The 24176-nt window shown below is 39.5% G+C and overlaps 1 protein-coding gene across 22 annotated transcripts in view; it reads left to right on the top strand.

The window, feature by feature from the left end:
• The window catches only part of CDK19 (cyclin dependent kinase 19), a 212297-nt gene that overhangs the window by 130372 nt on the left and 57749 nt on the right, over positions 1 to 24176 (top strand). For 20 of the 22 annotated variants that reach the window (XM_002817241.6, XM_054558033.2, XM_054558010.2 and 17 more), the window contains 2 exons: positions 19523 to 19633; positions 22779 to 22919. The exons of the other annotated variants lie outside the window; for them this stretch is intronic. In XM_002817241.6, the coding sequence (XP_002817287.1) occupies positions 19523 to 19633; positions 22779 to 22919 (252 nt within the window). The remainder of the gene's footprint in view (positions 1 to 19522; positions 19634 to 22778; positions 22920 to 24176) is intronic. 22 annotated transcript variants of the gene reach the window in all.

The following is a 24176-nucleotide window of genomic DNA, read 5'->3' as shown; positions in this document are numbered from 1 at the left end:
CAGATACTCCTCCTGTGGGGATGCAGTCACCGTGAAGTGTTCCAGAAAGGCTGTCTATAGGTGCACACATACTGAGCTCCTGTGGGAGAAGCCCTAACTGTCTGCAGTGTTGAACGAGGGGGAAAAGAAGTCCCCTTCTCCAAGACCCTTCATGAGCACCAGGGCTGCCTGACTGTTGAGGTAGAGCTGCAGACTTTCCCCACTGAGCCCAGCACTGCAACTATGCCTCTGCTGAAAGAAATTTACCACTAGTGGAAAGATCTGGGACTCAAAGCCTGCTGTCCCAATTATTTTGTCCCACGGGGTGTTCCTTTGATATGGTGCACTTCCCCTTCCCCTAGGAGTAGGAGTCCCTGAGAGCCACATTACTGTGAATGCTGTTGCTCCTCTGGGTCTAGCTGCCCAGTGGGGCTGCCACACTCCAGGCTGGTGCTGCAGAATGTCTGCAAAGAATCCAGTGATGTGACCTGTCCTCAAGTCTTTCAGCAGTGGGTACCAGCACCAAGTCTGATGGGGGTGGCCGGGGAGTGACGCAGACTCTGAGATTCCTTAGATATAGATAGCCTTAGTATGTTGGCTTTCTCAAATGCCGATTGTAATAGTAATGAACCTGTCATGTGGGCAGATTCAGGACCTCCTGGTTAGGCAGAGTGGTACAGGCAGTGGTGATGCACAAGTTTTTTCCTTCCTGGCCGCAATGTCAGTGTTATTCTACCTGGAGATGCTTTAATGGACTGTGTTGATTGGCCTCTAGCCAGGAAATGACACTTGCAAGAGAGCACCAGCTGTGGTAGTAGTGGTGGGATTTTTACTTCCCTTGTGTTACCCAGGGGAGGTACTCTGATTTCTCAGGTGATGGGTGGGGCCAAAAAGCTCCCAAAAGTTTTTGTCTTTTGTGTTAAGCTACCAGGGTAGGTGGAGGGGCAAAGCCAGGTTGGGGCTCAGTCAGGTAGGTCTGTGCTCTGATTCCCTGCATGCAGGGAAAGCAGCAGCCTCTGTGAGAGTCAGGAGGTGGTTCTCTGACCTCTGGGGTAATGTTCCAGAGAGGAACATAGCTACCTCTGCTGCACAGAAGAGTTCATGCAGGGAGTGGGGAGTAGTATGCGGCAGTAAGCCCCACCCACTTCCCATGCACTTGGCAAGGCAGATCTGACACCCACCATATTCTGCTAGCAGCAGTGAGCTAAGTTCAGGCTGTGTATGCTCAGAACTCAAAACTGCCCCAGGGTGTAAGCCTTACCTGGAGATAGCAACTGCCCCTCCCAGTGTGCTGGCAAAGCCAGGGCACCCAGCTCCTGCACTCATGGCTGCAGCACACTTCCCACTTGTCACCTAGTTCTGGCCAAGGGAGTTTGTCCCCACTTGAGGTTATATTGTGAAATTCAGTTGAGGGCTTCTTTCAACCTGCAGCCACTGCCTGAGTTAGCTGGCCGACTTCCACGAGGTCCCCTGTGAGGTAGAATGGCTTCCCTCAGTCTGCATTGGAGAATGCATGCAAGGCTCTTCCCACTGCTGCTTCTACCTTTCTATTCCTCACCACTCCCTAAATCAGCTCCTGTGCTGAGTGGGGTTAAGGCCCTTCTCTGTGGCCTGGATTTCCAGGTTCCCTGGTGGGGATGTATATCTTGGAGGCAGTCTCTCCTCTTCTCACACTTAGGAGACTTACAGTTTTTTGCCTGGTTCACGGTGTAGGCTGCGGCCTGCCACTTCTTTCAAAGGGTCTGTGGATTTTTTCAGGTTTCCTAAGTTCCTGCGTTGCTTCTCAGAAAAAAAGTTCCTGGAGTGAGTCTCTACACACTATTTTGTCTTTCCTAGTGGGAGAGGCATGCTAACACTGCCTCCAATGTGCCATCTTGGAAAAAAAACTTCCCTGCATTTTATATATATATATTTTTTTGTTTTGTTTTGTTTTGTTTTTTTGGACATGGAGTCTTGCTCTTTTGCCCAGGCTGGAGTGCAGTGGCACGACTCCGGCTCCCAGGTTCAGGTGATTCACGCCTGGCTAATTTTTGTATTTTTAGTAGAGATGAGGTTTCGCCATGTTAGCCAGGCTGGTCTCGGACTCCTGACCTCAAGTGATCTGCCTACTTCGGCCTCCCAAAGTGCTGGGATTACAGGCATGAGCCACCGTCCCCGGCCTTCCCCGTGTATTTTATTTAAAAGAACCTTTCCCCGTTGTGGGTGTTTGTTTGAAGTGTATCAAAGTATGTGACCAGAACTTACACTGGAGAAAATTTCAAAGAGGAGAGTGTCTGTGAGATTTGACCCATCCCTGCAAAAAATATGTATATAATTTATTTTCAAGCAGCTTTGAATAGACAGTAAATGTCAAAGCTTAGAAATTCAAGGAAAGCTTACTTTCAGATTAATGTTTTCCTTATGTGCACTGTAAAACACAAAATTATCGAAAGTTATGGTGTTGTTACTTATTCTTCATTATTATAATTTATGATTTCTAGATTCTTTTTCTAGTCATTGTTTAACATTTTCATAAAAGCCACACATGTAATAATGTAGCTCTTTTAAAAAATTAAAGTTATCACTCTTAGTGGAAATACTATTTTTAGGATTTATTGATTAAAATTAGTAAATGCTTAGTATAAAAGAAATCATTTATTTCATTGTGGAAACTCATTCCCCTCTGTGTTTTCTCATAACACGTACCAAGTTTTCTTAGCAGAGTGGGAAGGAAGTGGCATTTTTGTTTAATGGAAACAATACAGTAACTATTTCATGGACTGTATTTGGGTCAGATCATTTAGCTGCTTTCCTTATTACTACTGTTAAAATTCCTGTGAGGTCTTCAGGAACTACAAATGGATAATTTGTCTGAGCCTTGACTTCACTGTGTTTATCTTCTCTAGAAGCATAGTGATCTAAAATACATTGAATCATTGGTACTGGTAATTTAGCCATTAATAATTAAAACCCTTGGCTGTAATTGGTTAAAGTTAGTACCATTTCTTGTGTCTGGGGTGGGGTGTCTGACCACTGATAATGCCCAGTGTCCTGAAAAGTGGAACTTCCAACATGTGTTAGGTAAGTTCCATCAGAAAGCTGACCTCCTCCTCTCCCTTCAGATCCTCAGCCAGTGCCATCTAGGAGGTAGAGAAAGTTATGAATTCTAGGGGGCTTTACCTGATAGCTTGTTTAGTAAAAGCAGAAAATGCAAACTATGTATTTTATTTTTAATTAATTAATTAATTTTAAATGTAGATATGAGGTCTCACCATGTTGTCCAGGCTGGTCTTGAATGCTTGGGCTCAAGCAATCCTCCTGCCTTGGCCTCCCAAAGTGCTGGGATTACAGGCACGAGCCACCGCACCTGGCCGAAACTATGTATTTTAGAAGTGTAAGTTACAAAGATATGGGTTAGGTGTAAAACCAAATAGCCCGAGTTTGCACTGACATAAAACTAAGGTTTGCTATGGCCACATAGGATAAAATTACACTTTATTATGCTTAATTAATCAAATGTCAATGTCAGATTATTTTTCAAACCTATGATTATTTCCTTGAGAAATCTATTTAATTTTTTTTGAATATTTTTGTAGGTGCTTGATAATGGCAGTTTTGAAAATAATATTTTCTCAATATGGAATAAATTTCATGTAACCAACATGTTTGAAAACCAGTTCATGTACTGTTACTTTCATTTACTCATCTAAAATTTGTTGAGTGTCTACTTTGTGTTAGGTCCTGTGCTAGGTGATTTTATTAATATTCATATGGAAAGATAAGAGATACACCCTATCATGTAGTGATGGAAATCTGCCGTAGCAAATTTAGAATAAAGTAGGGATTTTATCTGATGTTTGCACCCAGAAGATGAATAGTTGAGGAGTTCTTTTAGCGTCTGTGTATTCATGATATAATGAAAATAACTGCCAGCACTCATTTCTGCTGATTAATGCTCAAATTCTCAATTTCCTCTTCTTTCCAATAAGGCACACTTCCTAAGGAGCACCTTTTCTGACTTTTGTGACTGGGTTAGGTTTCCTACATATGCACTCTGTATTTTTCCTTAATAGCCTCACCATAACTGTAATTTAAAAATTGTTCGTTTTGTCTCCTCTTCAGTTCCTTTTAGGCTGTAAAGTCCCCAGGCTCTCAGTGCCTCAAATATGCTTGGCACTCAAATGTTTTCTAATGGTAGATTTTTAGACGTTTTTTTCCCATTGCTGTCTGCTGGGTATTTTCCATCATGCTTCTGCCTCATTCCCATGTCCCAGGGCAAGGCTTCATGGGAGGTAATGGGCAGAGTTCTGTGCAGTGACGACTTAGAAGCCAATTCATGATGATTGCATATGGAGCATCCTGAAGGTAAAGGCCATACATATGCCAATTATGATATTCACTTTTCCAGGGGAAAGCCCACTTATCCTTAACTTGATCTTAGTTACCTGCCATATTTTTGGTTAAAATCTTTACAGTATAGTTTTTGCTTGAGCCTCAGGCCCTCCAAAATAAATTATTTACAGGAAAAATAGTTTTAACCTTTGGGGTGAATAGCTTTGAATGGTCTATTTAGGAGTTTTAACTTTGAAGCCATCTAAAATTTCGAGGTCGGAGAGTTAACAATTAATGAGACTTTTTATCTTAGGAAGATATTCTGATGTCAATGCATAGAGTATATTAGAAGAGAGGAGATGGATTATCACTTAGCCAACATTTGTTGAAAATCACATGTATTGGCTTGTGCAAGACAATGGAAATGTATAGATGGAAGACACAGTCCCTGCATCTTACAGTCAGTTAGGGGGAGACAATTATACTATGTCATAACTTTATTTAATTAGCAGTGTGTTAAGGGTAATTCAGTATGGATGGGAACATAGAAGAGACACTTCAGAAGAAGAGTTTCAGGGAAGGCCTCTTAGAAGAAGTGATAAATGAGTTCTTTCTAAAAGGTAAGTAGGCATTTATCAGGCAAAGAAGATAGGAAATATTTTTCTGTACCTTTCTAGGCAGAGAGAAGAACACCTGTGTATATACTAGTTAAGGGTTTATTTTAATTATTAAGGTGAGAATTAATGAATGATATTTAAGAAGCAGAGTATGTAGCACTTGGTGAGTGAACACTGGTTATAAGGTTTTCTTTTCTTTTTTTTGAGACAGAGTTTCGCTGTGTCGCCCAGGCTGGAATGCAGTGGCACAATCTTGGCTCACTGCAACCTCTGCCTCCCAGGTTCAAGAGATTCTCCTACCTCAGCCTCTTGGGTAGCTGGGACTACAGGCACAAGCCACCATGCCTGGTAATTTTTGTATTTTTAGTAGAGATGGGGTTTCGCCATGTTGGCCAGCCTGGACCCTAACTCCTGACCTCAGGTGATCCACCTGCCTCAGCCTACCAAAGTGCTGGGATTACAGGTGTGAGCCACCGTGCCCAGCTGATAAGATTTTCAGCCTGCCTTGATGATTGGGAAATGTTGACATCATTGCAGGTATAGTGAACACACTAGGAGGTAAAGTTGGGCAAGTGATAACTCAGTTTTGGATCTGTGGATTTTGAGTTACAGTGGGATATTCTCTTGGTTGTATTGTATTATGCATCTTGGGAAATTGATGTCAGTTTAGATGTCATTAGGGCTAGAGATTGAGATTTGAGATTCTCCATAGAAGGAGCAGCTAAAGCTCAGGTCCATGGGTAAGATGTTAAGAAAAACTGTGGAATGGGGAAGGACAAGAAAACTAGGGACAGAATTTGGAGAATAAGTCGATACTTTTTTTCTTTTAAGCCGGAATCTAAATAAGGAATTTTAGGTTAGTTTCACCCACGTCCCCCACCCCTTATTCCCCACCCCCACCCCACCATTCTATTTCAAGGAGAGAAAAGGATAAATAAGAAGGACATAAACATTTGTTAGTAGTTGATTATTGAAATCCCAAGGGACTGAAAGACTGCCTAGGGTCTTATAGCAATGCAAAATCAACAACAACAACAAAAATAAATAAAGAAGACTACATAGAGTCAAATGCAAATTTCATTTTGTTTGATTGTCAAGGTAGGAAGGTTTTTGACAAGGAGGGTTGCAAGCAAAAGTTTACTTAATGAATCAGTAAATGAGTTAGAATGCCCCTCAGAATTCCAGGTAATTAAGATTTTACTTTGTAAACTCTTTGTTTTAGTTTGTATCTGTTTCATTTTTCATATTTAAATTGTATATATTCAGAGTGCCCTTGATTTATAAGAAGCATATCCAATTTTCTCATGTGGAATATGTTAATAAACGATTAAGGCTGGGCATGGTGGCTCACACCTGTATTCTCGGCACTTTGGGAGGCTGAGGCAGGTGGATCACCTGAGGTCAGGAATTTGAGACTAGCCTGGCCAACACGGTGAAACCCCATCTCCACTAAAAAAAAAAAAAAAAAAAAAAAACAAAAAATTAGCTAGAAATGGTGGCATGTGTCTGTGATCCCAGCTACTCAGGAGGCTGAGGCAGGAGAATCGCTTCAACCTGGGAAGTGGAGGTTGCAGTGAGCTAAGATCACGCCACTGTACTCCAGCCTGGCAACAGAGTGAGACTCTGTCTCCAAAAAAAAAAAAAAAAAAGAGATTAAATACTTACACTAAAAAAGAATAGGTATGCTCTCATAGTCAAGGGAGATGTGCATTTCTTATTTATCGCAAAGCTTACTTGGTTTCAAATACCTCTCTTAGACCAAGTACATGCAGAATTTAAAAGTCAGAGAGAAGATGAAACCAGATTGTTGAAAAATGGGAAGGGAAATAACTTTCATATAGCCATTTTATTATTATAGAAACTACTAAGTGGGTGTTTCATGGACTTTGGCAAGGAAATGCTGTGGCATTTTCCAACTCAGCCTCACTCTCTAAGTATCTCTGATGTCAAAGCTAACCGGAGTGGTTAGCATTGAAATTTTCACTTAAGTACAACAACGACAACAGCCACTGTTTATCAAGAACAATGCCAGGCATTCTATGTGGATTATCTGATTTACTCTTCATAACATTCTTGCAAATAGTGGTGGTTAAAAATGATAATAAAAGCTATAATTTGTCAAATGTTTAATTCATTCCAAGCATCGTGCTATGTACTTTTTTTTTTTTTTTTTTTTTGAGACAGTCTTGCTCTGTTGCCCAGGCTGGAGTGCAGTGGCACCATCTTGACTCACTGCAACCTCTGCCTCCTGGGTTCAAGCGATTCTCCTGCCTCCGCCTCCCGAGTAGCTGGGACTACAGGCGCCCACCACCATGCCTGGCTAGTTTTTGTATTTTTAGTAGAGATTGGGTTTCACCATATTGGCCAGGCTGGTCTCGAACTCCTGACCTCAGGTGATCCACCTGCCTTGGCCTCCCAGAGTGCCAGGATTAGAGGCGTGAGCCACCGTGCCTGGCCTATTGTGCTATGTATTTAATCTGTTTATATTAATTTATTCTTTGTGGAAACTGTTTATGTTTGTAAGTAGACATCTTATTCTTCTATGAGATTCAGAAGAGTTAAGCAATTTGCCTTATGTCTTAACTGCTGCTAGTAAGACAGGATTCAAACTCAACCTCTGATTCTAAAACCTATATTTTTTGCATTTTACTTACTGCCTCACTGTCATTTCAACTGGGTAGCAATGAGGAACATTGACCTTCCTGGAGCTTATGACTGGTAACCAAGAAGTGTCACTGAAGTAAAATGAAGCAGATTTAGGGCTACCTTGAACCAGAGCTGTGTTAGTCTGTACAGACCCCTTTTCAGAGTATGAGTGCCACCTGCTGGAAGGTTATGATAAATCTCATGTGTTTATAAAGAGCAGCTTCCAAAAGGCCTGTCATAGGTGTGAAAGTGTCAACTTTCAAATACTAATTCTTAAATTACAGTTTTAGGAGTATCAGAACATTTTGGAATTAGGCAAATCTCCTATTTACCATAAAACACACTACTTCATTTACCTTCAGTTCGTTGGGAAGGGGAAAGAGGTGTTAAGACATTTTAAAAAATGATACTCAGTGCTTTCTAAAATAAAGTCGGTGATACTGTTCTCACCAAGGGGTAAGATTGATGGTCAAATGAATCACACTGTTACTTAAAAGAGATCAAACAAGAATAGAAAATTGGATTTACTTTGAGATAAGTGAGTTATTGAAGTATAAGAAGATCTTTCCATTCAGAATACCCTTGAAAAAGGAGTCAGGGACCCATGGGGGCATCATAGACTTGGAGAACAGAAAGTGAAAAGGGAAGAAAGATGTATAGATAAAAATACAAATGGATTCTGGAATTTTTAGTCTAGTACAGACTCTCTAAATTGAGTCAGGATCCTAGAGAAAGTTTAGAATTCTAACTGTAGATTATTTTACATTTAGGACAGTGAAAAGTGGACACTTTAAAAATAGCTACTTACATGCTTTGAAAGGAGCTCAGATAAAATACTGGCATGTTCATTGAACATTCTTCATTAGGCTCCAGTGGGATCATGTTACTATGCTGTGAGTATCTGGCATGGAAGATGTTATCATGTAATATGAGACACAGGAAAATCATGGAACTTAATTGCTGTTTAAGTATGATTACACGTATTTGTAGTTGTATGATGTCATGTTGAACAAATATTTGTTAGACAAGAGATTAAAGTCCGTTGGTAAAATCTGATTTTGCCAAGAGATGGCGAAAGTACACGTATGGCCATCTCCTTCTTTCACTGTGTCCCTTCTCAGATAACCACATAAAAAGAAGCTGAGATAGTATGATAGTGTCTTATTTTTGTTGGTGGATTTCTGGAAAGTTCTGTCTTTTGGTGTGTGTATGTATTTGTTTTTAAATTATAAGAGTAATGCTCATTGAAGAAAACTTGTAAAATAGAAAAAATATAAATATAAATCATGCATAATCTCACACCCAGAAATAACTATTGTTAATGTTTTGGCATATTTCTGTTTGTTTTTTGTTTTTTTGAGACAGAGTCTCACTCTGGCGCCCAGGCTGAAGTGCAGTGGTGCGATCTCGGCTCACTGCAACCTCTGTCTCCCGGGTTCAAGCGATTCTCCTGCCTTAGTCTCTCGAGTAGCTGGGACTACAGGCATGCGGTACCACCCTCGGCTGATTTTTGTGTTTTTAGTAGAGACGGGGTTTCATCGTGTTGGCCAGGCCAGTCTTGAACTCCTAATCTCAAGACATCAAGTGATCTGCCTGCTTTGGCCTCCCAGAGTGCTGGCATTACAGGTGTGAGCCACCACGCCCAGCCCATTTTCTGTTATTTATATCTCTTCATATTTTATTTTATTTAATTAATTAATTTATTTATTTTGAGACAGAGTCTCACTCTGTTGCCCAGGCTGGAGTGCAGTGGGACGATCTCTGCTCACTGCAACCTCTGCTTCCCAGGTTCAAGTGATTCTCCTGCCTCAGCCTCCTGAGTAGCTGGGATTACAGGCATATACCACCACACATGGCTAATTTTTGTATTTTTAGTAGAGACGGGGTTTTGCCATGTTGTCCAGGCTGGCCTCGAACTCCTGGCTTCAAGTGATCTGTCCACCTCGGCCTCCCAAAGTGCTGGGATTACAGATGTGAGCCACTGCACCCAGCCTGTTGTCCTTTTACATTATATCACAACGTTATAGTCTTTCCTCGAGTAATTAAAATATTTTAGTATATATATTTGAGGCTACAATATGTGGCTATTTACCATAATTTACTTATCAGTTTTCTTATTATTGAACACTTAGGTTGTTTACTGTTGTTGTTCATTTGTTTCTTTCAGTAAACAGCAGTAGAAAAGTTAACTTCTTTGTTTTTCTCAGTAAATAGAGGTAGTGAATACACTCTTGTGTGATGTTTATCTAGAACCTAGCATTTTCTTAGTAAACTGGCCTTGGACGTAACTACTAATAAGGTTAATGTCTGCTTCACTTGTGTTCCCCTGTGTCCCCTGTTCCTTTGTGTTATTTTCTTTAGGATTTTGTAGCACTTATTGTGCTCACATCCCTTTCAGGAAACACCCTCATTGCACTCCTTTGCTCTTCGAATTATACACCAGGTTAAAGATCCCATCCTGAGATATTCAGAGCTGTGTTGCTGCTCTTTACCTCAAGCCAGCACTCTTATTCTTCTGGTAGAGTAGGTGCTAATTGAAAGAAGTCTTCCTTTTTAAGCCTAAAGTAAATGGAGCTTGTGGAGGGTTAGCGTCCCTGGAATAATTATTTTAGATATTGTCTATTCAATTTGTTGAAAACAAAATAATTTAAAACACCTTTTGAAAAAGAATAACTTATGAAAGGGTAGCAAAGTTTTATTAGGTTACAGGCCATTACTAGTTATTTTGTGAGTAAGAACCAGTTAAGTTCAGTAGATTTAATTTATTTGACAAATATTTATTGAATGCTTATTATGTGCTAGGTACCATTTTATGCATTGGAGATATAAAATCAACAAAAACCTTTGCCGTCATGGAGCTTATATGTTAGTGGAGAGAGACAGACAATAAATAACATATAAACAGTTTCATGTCCGTTTAATAGCTTCATGCCAGACAATAAACAGCTTCTTGTCAGTTTAAGTGACATATTTCTATACAATGAGTATTAAATGATTGTTTTCAAAAAAGGTAAAATTATGACTGTGATACAGGTATAAGATGAACACATTTTAATGATTTTATTTAACTTTCTTTAAAAAAAATTTTTTTTTATGTTTTTAGAGACAGAGTTTTGCTCTTGTTGCCCAGGCTGGAGCGCAATGGTGTGATCTTGGCTTACTGCAACCTCCGCCTCCCAGGTTCAAGTGATTCTCCTGCCTCGGCCTCCGGAGTAGCTGGGATTATAGGCACCCACCACCACGCCTGACTAATTTTTGTATTTTAGTAGAGATGGCGTTTCACCATGTTGGCCAGTCTGGTCTCAAACTCCTGACCTCAGGTGATCTGCCCTCTTTGGCCTCCCAAAGTGCTGGGATTACAGGCATCAGGCATGAGCCACTGTACCTAGCCTTCTTTTTTTTTTTTTTTTTTTTTAAAAAAAAACAGGGTCTCATTCTGTCACCCAGGCTGTAGGGCAGTGGTACGATCATAACTCACTGCAGCCTTGAACTCATGGGCTCAAGCAGTCCTCACACCTCACACCTCAGCCTCCCTAGTAGCTGGGACTACAGGCCTGCACCACCATGCCTGGATAATTTAATTTAATTTATTTTTTTGTAGAGATAGGGCTCTTGCTGTGTGACCAGACTAGTCTCAAACTCCTGGCCTTAAGTGATCCTCCTGCCTTGGCCTCCCAAAGTGCTGGAATTACAAGTGTGAGCCACTACATCCAGCTTATTTAACTTTTTGAATGAAGGAACCAAGTTGATATTATAGCCCATTCAAAGGAGAAACTTTAAAACAGATACATGCACAGATCAGGAATATTGAAATGGATATGCAAATTGAGGCAAAACCAGCTTCTTCCACTATTGGGGAAGGAAGTCAGTGAACCTCTACCAGACAGCACAGAATTTGTATGCTTATAGTTGAGAATTATTCTGCATCATTATCAGTTATGTGTAATGTACAGAGTTGTAAAATAGCTTCTATAGAATCAGAATCAGGTAACTGAAAGGATGTGCCCCTAACAATGCATTTTTTTCTATTGAATTACAAATAATTTTTCTACCTGAGTTACTAGAAAGCTTTTGATTTTCTACAGTTTCTTTAGAATTGTAGATAAGGGATATAGAGTTATGGTATGTTTGAAAGTGTTAGTACTTGCAGAAAGATAAAGTGCAGAATGGTGGTTACGATTTTAAATAGAAAGGCTAGGGAAGACTCACTGAGGAGGAGATATTTGGGAAAAGAGTTAAAGTAGATGAGGTTTTTGCCTGAGTAACTGCAATGATGGAGTTGCTATTAACTGAGGCGGGGGAAGAGCAGTGGGAATAGAGGGTACTGGAGGTACTGGAATAGAGGGTAGTGGAGGTAGAGAGCGCGACCTCAGTTTTGGCTTTTAGACATTCAAATGGAGCTCTTGAGGCAGCTGGATACACACAGCTGGAGTTCAGGGGAGATGGGTGGACTAGAGGTAAACATTTGGGAGTTAATGCATATGGGTGACATTTAAAGCCCGCAGACTAGATGAGATCACTTAAAGAGCTCTTTCAATGTGTCAGGCATTGTGCTAGTCCCTAGAATATAGAAATAAATTTTAAAATGTCTTTCTGGGCTAGTGTGGTGGCTCACACCTGGAATCCTAACATGTTGGGAGGCCGAGGCAGGAGGATCACTTGAAGCCAGAAGCTCAAGACTAGCCTGGACAACAAAGTGATACCCCATTTCTACAAAAAAATAAAAAAATCAGCTGGGCATGGTGGCTCACACCTGTAGTCTCAGCTACTGAGGCTAAGACAGGAGGATGGCTTGAGCCCAGGAGTTTGAGGCTGCAGTGAGCTATGATCGTGCCACTGTACTCCAGCCTAGGAGACAAAGTGAGATCTTGTCTCAAAATAAATAAGTTAGTAAGTAAAAATTGTCTTTGTCTTCAAGAACCTTATGGTCTAATGCAGGAGGAGGGCAAGGGAGAGATGCAAACAGTTAAAACATTGTAAGATACTCTAATATAATTCAGCGAGGCCAAATCTGAGAGTCATGAAACATGTACAGAAGGTAATCAAAGGGTGGTACCTTTTCTAACAGCTGGCTTCTCCACTGACCCATTTACCCTGCCATGTTGCCAGTGATACTAGAGAACCTCAATGGTGACACTTCTTCTTTTTTTTTTTTTTTTTAATGTTGAGGTGGAGTCTCTCTCTGCTGCCCAGGCTGGAGTGCAGTGGCACGATCTTGGCTCGCTGCAAGCTCTGCCTCCCGGGTTCATGCCATTCTTCTGCCTCAGCCTCCTGAGTAGCTGGGACTACAGGCTCCCGCCACCATGCCTGGCTAATTTTTTTTTTTGTATTTTTAATAGAGATGGGGTTTCACCATGTTAGCCAGAATGGTCTCGATCGCCTGACCTCGTGATCCACCCGCCTTGGCCTCCCAAAGTGCTGGGATTACAGGCATGAGCCACCACACCCGGCCAATGGTGACACTTCTGCATGGCTTACAAGGCTCCTTTTATATGGTCTTTCCCTCATCTCTTGCTTTGATTCCTTAGACCTGTTCATAGTGACAGATGATCAGTTAAGGATTTTTGAAATACCACTCCTGGTTGCAGAGTGAAAGGTGAATTAGAAGAAGTAACAAAATAGATACAGGTAACATTAGTTCGCTATTTCTTTGCCTCAGTCTGCCTTCATGTGATATTTAGTGACTTATAGAAACCCATAGGGTAGAAAAAGCATAAGAGGTACACAGAAATAGAAAGTGCATATTGATGCTCTAGAAAATGCAAATTTGGGGATTAGGGAAGAATTTCTAGTAAATGCATGTAGTTGTGAACTTTACACTCTTCCCTCTTACACAGGCAGACTTTAGAGATATTGCAAGTTTGCTTCCAGACCACTGCAGTAAAGCAAATATTGTGATAAAGCAAGTCACTCAAATTTTTTGGTTTCCCAGTAAAGTCATATTTATTATACTGTAGTTTACAGTATAAACATACACTGCTGTAAGTGTCCAGTAGCATTATGTATAAAAATGTATAAATCTTAATTAAAAAATACGTTATTGCTAAAAGGTGCTAATGATTATCTGAGCCTTCAGTGAGTCATAATCTTTTTGCTGGTGGATGGTCTTGCCTCAGTATTGATGGCTGCTAACTGATCAGAGTGGTGGTTGCTGAAGGCTGGGGTGGCAATTTCTTAAAATAAGACAATAATACAGTTTGCTGCATCAGTGAACTCTTCCTTTCTTGAAAGATTTCTCTGTAACATGCAATGATATTTGATAGCATTTTACTCATATTAGAACTTCTTTCAAAATTTGGGTCAGTCCTCTCAAACCCTGCCACTACTTTACCAACTAAGTTTATGTAATATTCCAAATTATTTGTTGTTATTTCAGTGGTGTTCACAGCATCTTCACCAGGAGTAGATTCCATCTTAAGAAATCACTTTCTTTGCCCATCCTTAAGAAGCAACTCCTTATCCAAACCTGTTTGATCATGAGATGGCAGCAATTCAGTTAATCCTCAAGCTCTACTGCTAATTGTTTTTCTCTTGTTATTGCTACCACATCTCATTTACTTCCTCCACTGATCTCTTGAACCCCTCAAAATTATCTATGAGGGTTGGAATCAACTTTTTCCACATTCCTGTTAATGTTGATGCCTTGACCTCCTTGAAGGGATCATGAATGTTTTTAATGGCATCTAGAATGGTGAACCCTTTCCACAAGGTTTTCAATTTACTTTGCCCAGATCCATCCGAGGAATCACAATCTATGGCAGCTATAGCTTCATGAAATGTATTTGTTAAAGAATAAGACTTGGAAGTCAAAATGACTTCTTGATTCATGGGCTGCAGAATGGATGTTACATTAGCAAACGTGAAAACAGCATTAATCTCCTTGTACATCTCAATCAGGGCTTTTGGGTGACTAGGTGCATTGTTAATGGGCAGTAATCTTTTGAAAGGAATCTTTTTTCTAGGTAGTCAGTCCCGATAGTGGGCTTAAAATGTTCGGTAAGCCATGCTGTCAACAGATGTGCTGTCATCTAGGCTTTGTTGTTACATTTATGGAGCACAGGTAGAGTAGATTTAGCATAATTCTTTTTTTTTTTTTTTTTTTGAGATGGAGTCTCGTTCTTGTTCCCCAGGCTGGAGTGCAATGGCACGGTCTCGGCTCACCACAACCTCTGTCTCCCAGGTTCAAGTGATTCTCCTGCCTCAGCCTCCTGAGTAGCTGGGATTACAGGCATGTGCCACCACCCCCGGCTAGTTTTGTATTTTTAGTAGAGACAGGGTTTCTCCATGTTGGTCAGGCTGGTCTCGAACTCCCAACCTCAGGTGATTCACCTGCCTCGGCCTCTCAAAGTGCTGGGATTACAGGCGTGAGCCTCTATACCCGGCCATTTAGCATAATTCTTAAGGGTCCTAGGATTTTCAGAATGGTAAATGAGCATTGGCTTCAACTTCAAATCACCAGTTGCATTAAACCCTAGTAAGATAGTCAGTCTGTCCTTTGAAGCTTTGAAACCAGGCGTTGACTTCTCTCTAACTGTGAAAGTCCTACGTGGCATCTGTTTCCAATAGAATTCTCTTTTGTCTACATTGAACATCTGTTGTTTAGTGTAGACATCTTCATCAATGATCTTAGCTAGATCTTTTGGATAACTTGCTGTATCACCTTGCACTTTTATGTTATAGAGGTGACTTCTTTCCTTAAGCCTCATGAACCAACCTCTATTAGCTTCAACCTTTTCTTCTGCAGCTTCTCCACCTCTCTCAGCCTTCACAGATTGAAGAGAATTAGGGCCTTGTTCTGGATTAGGCTTTGTCTTTTTTTTTTTTTTTTTGAGACAGAGTCTCGCTGTGTCGCCCGGGCTGGAGTACACTGGCATAATCTCAGCTCACTGCAACCTCCGCCTCCTGGGTTCAAGTGATTCTCCTGCCTCAGCCTCTCAAGTAGCTGGCATTACAGGTACCCGCCACTACGCCCAGCTGATTTTTTGTATTTTTAGTAGAGATGGGGTTTCACCACGTTGGTTGGGCTGGTCTTGAACTCCTGACCTCGTGATCCACCTACTTTGGCCTCCGAAAGTGCTGGGATTACAGGCGTGAGCCACCGCGCCCAGCCAGCTTTGTCTTAAGGTAATGTTGCAACTAGTTTAATCTTCTGTCTAGATCACTAAAACTTTCTCCCTATCCACAATAAGGCTGTTTAGCTTTCTTATCTTTGTGTGTTCAACAGAGTAGAACTTTTAATTTCCTTCAAGAACTTTTTCTTTGCATTCACAACTTGGCTAACTGGTGCAAGAGGCCTAGTTTTCAGCCTGTTTTAACTTCCAGTGTGCCTTCCTCAGTAAGCTCAATCATTCTAGCTTTTGATTTAAAGCAAGAGATATGTGAGATTCTTCCTTTCACTTGAACAGTTAGAGGCCATTGTAGTTTTATTAGTTGGCCTGATTTCAATATTACTGTTTCTCAGGCAATAGAGAGGCCCGAAGAGAGGGAGAAAGATGAGGGAACAGCTGGTGGGTGAGGCAATCAGAACACACACAACATTTATAGATTAAGTTTGCCATCTTATGTGGGTGCAATTTGTGATGCTTCAAAACAATTACAATAGTAACATCAAAGATGACTGATCACAGATCACTGCAACAGATATAATACTGAAAAAGTTTTAAATGTTGTAAGAATTACCAAAATGTGACACAGAGACATTAAGTGAGCATGCTGTTGGAGAAATGGTGTCAGTAGACTTGGTTGATGCAGGGTTGCCACAAACCTTCTACTTGGGAAAAACACAGTATCTGTGAAGCAACGAAGTAACTATCCGTTTGACATATGGAAAGGAGACCTAGGCTAGGCACAGTGGTTTACACCTGTAATCTCAGCACTTTGGGAGGCTGAAGTGGGAGGATTGCTTAAGGCCAGGAGTTCGAGACTAGCCTGGACAACATAGTGAGACTCTATCTCTACAAAAAAAGTTTTTTTACAAAAATGACCTATATGGTGGTTCCTCAAAAAATTAAACATAGAATTACCATAGGATCTAGCAATTTCACTTCTGGGTATATATACAAAGGAATTGAAAGTGGGGATTCAAATAGTTATTTATACACCAATATTTAGGGAATATTATTCATAGTAACCAAAAGGTAGAAACACCCTAAATGTCTATTGAGGGGCAAATGGACAAATGAAATGTGGTCTATACATACAATGTGATAGTATTCAGCTTTAAATAGGATTGAAATTCTCATACATGCTACAACACAAATGAACCTTGAAGACATTATATTATGTGAAAAAAAGGCAGACACAAATGGGCAGACACTGTATTGTTCCACTTACATGAGCTACATACTGAGAACAGTCAAATTCATAGAGACATAAATTAGGTAATGGTTATCAGGAGCTGGGGGTAGGGGGCAACCTGGAGATATTGTTTAATGGTATAGATTTTCATTTTGGGATGAAAAAGTTCTGGAAATACACAGTGATGATGGTTGTACTTAATCCCACTGAACTAGTATAAGTAGTGGGATTAAGTAAATATACTAAGTATACCTAGTATACTTAAAAATGGTTGAAATGGTAAATTTTACATTATGTATATATTTTACCACATTAAAAACGGTGATCTAGAAATACCATGCTACTGTAAAAAAGAACAAGAAAGATTATTTTTATTTTTTTCTTTTAAAAAATTTTTCTTTTATGCCAAATCACTTCTCACCTGAAGGAAGTATTTCTAATATTGATATTGTCCTAATATTAAGAGATTTCCAAGATAGAGTAAGGGTAAAAAAACAAACAAAGTTCAGAGCAGTGTGTATATTATGCTATCTTTTGTGTAAACAATGGAGGATAAAATGTATATTCATATTTGTTTTTATTTGCATTAAGAAACATTGCAAGGAAAATAAGCAATTAATAAAAGTTATTACCTCCAGGGAAGCAAGAGGAGTGGTAGTGAGACATTTCAATATATATCCTTGTATATACTTTGATTTGTGAACCATGTGAATGTATTATCTAGTCAAAACAATTTTTTTAACAGAGGACTTAAAATGAATTTATTCTAGCGGGATCAACAATTGGAAGTCACAGAGAATGTAGTTTTTTAGAAGTGTTGATTAAATATTGCTACTGTGACAACCACATTCCCAGACAAGCGAGGTCCAGGAATCAGGGATCTGTGCCAATGTTGGGTGTTTCAAGAGCCTGGTTTAGATGCAGAAGTGGAGTTTTACTTTCCCATCTACTTCAGGCTGCAAAGAGAACATATTTTGCATGGGTAATGAAGGCAAACTCTCTACATTCATCAGTATCAAGGAGTCAGAAAGAAGGAGACAGTCATTGTGCCCAGGGTGAAGTCTCTTACCAGAGTCTAAGTGCTTCAAGGCTGGCCATGGCAGTGGGGTCATTAAAAACAGGGTTTGCCAGAGCCAGAGAAACTGAAGTGTTCAAAATGGCAAACTCTCTAGATTTTGGGAGGCCAAGGTGGGCAGATCACTTGAAGTCAGCAGTTCGAGACCAGCCTGGCCAACATGGTAAAACCCCATCTCTACTAAAAATACAAAAATTAGCCAGGCATGGTGGTGTGCACCTGTAATCCCAGCTACTCAGGAGGTTGAGGCAGGAGAATCGCTTGAACCTTGGAGGCGGAGGTTGCAGTGAGCTGAGATTGTGCCATTGCATTCCAGCCTGGGCAACAGAGCAAGACTCCGTCTAAAAAATAAAGTTACTAAAGTTATTAGAATGGGTAAGCAGTTTATTTTTCTCTGTCTTATTGATCTATTTATATGTCTGTCTTCCTTACCACATTGTGGGAATTGAAGACATGAACTTTGGCTGTAGTGGAAAAAGCATGGACTTTGCAATCAGGCGGATCTATTTAAGTCCAAACCCCTTCTCTTTCTAGCTATTTGACTTTGGTCAAGTTATTTTTATCACACTGAGCCTTGGATTCTGTGTGCATCATAAAATTGTTCTAAAGATTAAGTGAGAGAAAAACATTTGTATATAATCATCTTGCACATATAAAATATTCAAGGGAAGTTTTGTCTTTCCCTTTTTGCATCTTTCACAGAGCTTTACATTTAAAAGGTATTCAAAATATTTATTAAATTGAATATGTTTCTCTTTACCTATGAAATCTGAACCCTGGTTAAGGACAGCCTGAGGCAGGTGTATTTCTAAGGCTTTTACCTTGAGCAATAATGTCATTGTGGCTAAATATTTTATCAAGCAGCTGTCTGTTATGCGCAAAGTGCTGTTTCTGCTTGCTGCTCTGGTCTGTCTTTCCTACATATCATCAGAGTCCAGCTTAAAGCTTTTACTTTATGAAGTCCTGTTTCTTTTTTTCTGTTTACAGGACCTGTTCTCAACTTCAGTTTTTATAAGTGGGCATGATAGTCATTCCCTTATGCTCACTACTCTTCAAAAAAAACCCTCAACCACACACTCTAGGGATGGATAAGTACAGGGATTGTTAAATATCTTTCCTTGTTTTGTCGCATATTTCTTGAGCACCAATACAGTGCTAGGGTAGATATAAGCAGTATCAATACATGATTCCTGCCTCCCAAGGAACAGTTTCTTTAGTAAAAAAGATATGCATGTACACAAATGGAATTAATTATTTAATGATATGATATTACTTTTGTTTGCTGTTTTACATTTTACCATTTAAAATCCTATTTTTAAAAACACATTCCTGCTTGCAGTCTCTGACAAGAAAGAAAGCAAAACAAAACAAAACAAATATACCTAAGCACATAGAAAAAGGATTGGAAAGATATGCACCAAGATGTTGACAGAGCTTATCTCTGAATAGAGGTATTTTGGGTGGTATTTTTTTTCTTTCATTTTGCTTACCTGGATTCTCTAGATTTTCAGAAATTTCGTTTTGAAGTTATAAGATGTTCATCGTTTCCCCCTCCTTGCTAACACAACAGTGACCCCTCTCTTTCTTTTGCATTCAGCTTTTGCGAGAATTGAAGCACCCTAATGTGATCGCATTGCAGAAGGTGTTCCTTTCTCACAGTGACAGGAAGGTATGGCTGCTGTTTGATTATGCAGAGCATGACTTGTGGGTAAGTATAATCTCACTGTATTTCTAGGATTATTTTATGTAGGTATGGAACATATTTATATAAAATACATATTGTTAATGCACAGAAAGGAAAGCTTGCTCTGTTAGCCATATTTCAAAGTCAATATAAACATAAATGTTGATTTTGAAGAATTTAAGCAATAAACTAACATTTTACTGAGAAGATAGTATTTGTAATATTTAGCAATTTTACTTCAGAAAGATTTTAATGAATGGGAGACTATACTTTTTTGGGTGGGGGGGCGAGGGGGGGAGGGAGTTTTGCTCTTGTTGCCCAGGCTGGAGTGCAATGGCACGATCTTGGCTCACCACAACCTCTGCCTCCCAGGTTCAAGCGATTCTCCTGCCTCAGCCTCTTGAGTAGCTGGGATTATAGGCATGCACCACCATGCCCGGCTAATTTTGTATTTTTAGGAGAGACGGGGTTTCTCCATGTTGATCAGGCTGGTCTTGAACTCCCAACCTCAGGTAATCCTCTTACCTCGGCCTCCCAAAGTGCTGGGATTACAGGCGTGAGCCACCACGCCTGTCAGGAGACTATACTTTTATGAAAGTAATTAATGGCAATTTACTAATATGTATAGTGAAGATTACTTTAAGGATGTTTTATCAACATATGAAAGCAAAAAATTCTAATTCCTGTCTTTTCAAATTAGGAATCAGAACATTTAAACACTTTATCTGAGGAACTGCTAAAAGTAACAAACTTCAAATCTGGCAATAAGTTCAAATTATGGATAATTAATTTAGCACCACTATGCCTGGCTAATTTTTCAAAAATGTTTTATAGAGACAATGTCTTGCCATCTTGCACAAGCTGGTCTTGAAATCCTGGACTCAAGTGATTTTCCTACTTTGGCCTCTCAAAGTGTTGAGATTACAGGCATGAGCCATTGCACCCAGCCTTTTTTGTTTGTTTGTTTGTTTGTTTGAGACAGGGTCTCGCTCTATCGCCCAGGCTGGAGTGCAATGGCACAGTTATGGTTCACTGCAGCTTTGACATCCTGGGCTCAAGCGATCCTCCTGTCTCAGCCTCCCAAGTAGCTGGGACCACAGGTGCATGACCACACCTGACTAATAAATTTTGATTTAATATAATGTGGTTTGTCATCTATATAAGTTATAAATCTTTTGAGGAATAAGTTTAACAGACTCAGGTCTTAAAGAAACTTTCAGAGTATATGCTATTATAGCAGATATGGACAAGAATTTTCAGTGTGTTTTTTTTTCAATTATTTTCATGGATATTCACAGACATTGTATTTTCCCCATTTTTCTATATTCCCCTATATGTCAACCAAGGCTTACTTGATAGTGTATGTACTTTGAACATCAGTGAGGTGGTGAAAGAAGATGATGTAGTACATTGGAATAGTCAGGTCCTGTAGAACTGTACTGTCCAATACCATATTTCAAAATAAATATAATCATAAATGTTGATTTTAAAGAATTTCAGCAATAAACTGACATTTTACTGAGAAGATAGTATTTGTAATATTTAGAAAATTCACTTCAGAAGTATCTGAAGTGCACACCTTGATTTTACCTGTTTCTTTTTTTTTTTGAGTTGGAGTTTCGCTTTTATTGTCCAGGCTGGAGTGCACTGATGCAATCTCAGCTCACTGCAGCCTCCGCCTCCTGGTTTCAAGTGATTCTCCTGCCTCAGCCTCCTGTGTAGCTGGGATTACAGGCATACGCCACTACGCCCAGCTAATTTTGTATTTTTAGTAGAGACGGGGTTTCACCATGTTGGTCAGGCTGGTCTTGAGCTCTTGACCTCAGGTGATCCACCTGCCTAGGCCTCCCAAAGTGCTGGGATTACAGGTGTGAGCCACCACACCCAGCCTCTTTTTTAAGGTAGCTGTTAAAAAGTGGAAAGTTATACATGTGGCTCCCAGTATATTTCTACTGGAAATCACTGCTATAGTATAAACTCTAATTTTCTATTATTTCTTAAAATCAAATCAATGTTATTACTGAACAATTTATAAAAATAAGAAAGCTGTATAAATAGCTTAATAATTTTACATACCATTTGGTCATCTTAAAGTTACTGGAGCACTATTGACAATTTCATCGGTATTGTTCGCATAGGATTTTGATGGTCCTCAGTGTCCATTTTATGTTTTGGACAGAGGCAGGGATGGGGTGGGGATGGAGGTGGAGGTGGGAGCACTGCGGGAGCAGGTAGCATTTTTTCCCTTTCCGTACAGTGTTTTTATAACCCACAATATAACATGTGGATATAAAAATTTGAATACGGGGCCGGGCGCGGTGGCTCACGCCTGTAATCCCAGCACTTTGGGAGGCTGAGGTGGGCAGATCACGAGGTCAGGAGATTGAGACCATCCTGGCTAACATGGTGAAACCCCATCTCTACTAAAAATACAAAAAATTAGCCGGGCATGGTGGCAGGCGCCTGTAGTCCCAGCTACTCAGGAGGCTGAGGCAGGAGAATGGCATGAACCCAGGAGGTGGAGCTTGCAGTGAGCCGAGATCACGCCACTGCACACCAGCCTGGGCGACAGAGCGAGACTCCATCTCAAAAAAAAAAAAAAAAAATTGAATATGATGACCCAGTTGTATTTATTTCAGTGGGATTGAATTTCCTATTTTTTCTCTCTCCTCCTTCTTAGCAATTTCATATTTAACATTAACTCCCAGGAATATATTCTAATTTATTCTGTGCCAAACAAAGATGAAACTTTTCCAATAATTCAAATATACACCTGATTAGTGATGTTACCCAAGTGTACTAAGTGCTAACTTTTTATAGAAAGTGAAGATTTACAATCTTTCTTTCTTTTTTTAATCTTTCATTCTGTCAGTAGAGAATATAATACTCTTCTTAGGTAGCTGTTTCAATATCAGTCCTTTTGGTCCTATTTAATGAAAATCTTAATGGTTTCAGTAAATTTAGTCACTGTAACCCCTCATTAACACGGTCACATTCACCCTCAAAATAGATTCAGTTTTGGTTGAACTTATTCAAATTATTTTTCTTTGTGTCATTATTGGCCTTTAATAAGTAATTTTAAAATATACAGCATTTATTACAGCATTGATTGTGTTTTATTGGCATAGATATTAGCAAAGACTGTATTATTATTTTTTTTAATTTTTAGCATATTATTAAGTTTCACCGTGCATCAAAAGCAAATAAAAAGCCCATGCAGTTGCCAAGATCTATGGTTAAATCCTTACTTTACCAGATTCTTGATGGTATCCATTACCTCCATGCAAATTGGGTGCTTCACAGAGACTTGGTAAGTATTTTTCTTTTAAATTCATCAATATGTTTTTCCCTCCTCTTTTAAAAAATATATTTTCTTCTTGGTACCATTATAATAAAACATTAATTATAGAAAAATTTGAAAATATACATAAGCAAAAAAGAAGATAAAAATCACCCATAAACCTATAATCAAAAGGTTAACACTATTTAACATTTGGTGTATATCATTCCATTATATTTATGCATAGCTGTAAGATATCAGTGTGATTTTGAACAAATGATTACTGTACAATTTTACATGTGAAACATGCACATTTCAATCCAATTTGTTCTTCATATTATTGCTCATCGTTAGTAAAAATGTAATTAATACTGAGTTCTCATTTTTCTTTCTCTTAAGATCTAAACTGAAATAATGACATTGCATCTAGTAAAAAGAATGTTATCAATATTAATAAACAAATGAATAAATTAACAGGTGGTATATACTTATTAGGCAAATTAGCTGCAATTTAGTGTTTGATTTTACTTTTTTGTTCAGTATACATGTAACCATCATTTACTGATGTCAAATTATATTGCTAGGTATTCATCTTCACATTGTTGTTATTTTAGTTTATGTTGATGCAAGTTTCTTTTGTTTGTTCTTAAGAAGATATGGTTATGGAATAGCTGTAATCCTCATTTTCTCCTCAGTTTATCATTGGAGGTTTTATTTTGGCTTCACAACGTGATTTCATGATCTTTTGTTTCTTAGGCTTTTGGGAATTCTGGGGATATGGTAGGGATACATCTAGGTAAATTCCATTTTATTAACTGATGAGCAGTGTTTGTTGATGAAAGGATCTAGTTAGTATCCGTTGGGACCTTGTCAGTCAGGGCTACTCATCTGACTTAACCATTCTTGCTGTGACATTGTATAAATTGGGGTTAAATGATAGTGACCACAAAAGATGCATTTACCATATTAATGGAAGCATTTCTCCTTTTTTTTTTTTTTTGTTTTTTGAGACAGAGTCTCTGTCTGTTGCCCAGGCTGGAGTGCAGTGGCGCCATCTCGGCTCACTGCAACCTCCGCCTCCTGGGTTCAAGCAGTTCTCTGCCTCAGTCTCCCAATTAACTGGGATTACAGGCACCCACCACTATGCTGGGCTAATTTTTTTTTTTTTTGTATTTTTTAGTAGAGACAGGGTTTCACCATCTTGGCCAGGCTGGTCTTGAACTCCTGACCTCATGATCCACCCTCCTCGGCCTCCCAAAGTGCTGGGATTACACGTGTGAGCCACCA

Source organism: Pongo abelii, chromosome 5, assembly GCF_028885655.2.
Source record: "Pongo abelii isolate AG06213 chromosome 5, NHGRI_mPonAbe1-v2.0_pri, whole genome shotgun sequence".
Lineage (NCBI taxonomy): Eukaryota > Metazoa > Chordata > Mammalia > Primates > Hominidae > Pongo > Pongo abelii.
This window is presented reverse-complemented; position numbering and strand designations above follow the sequence as displayed.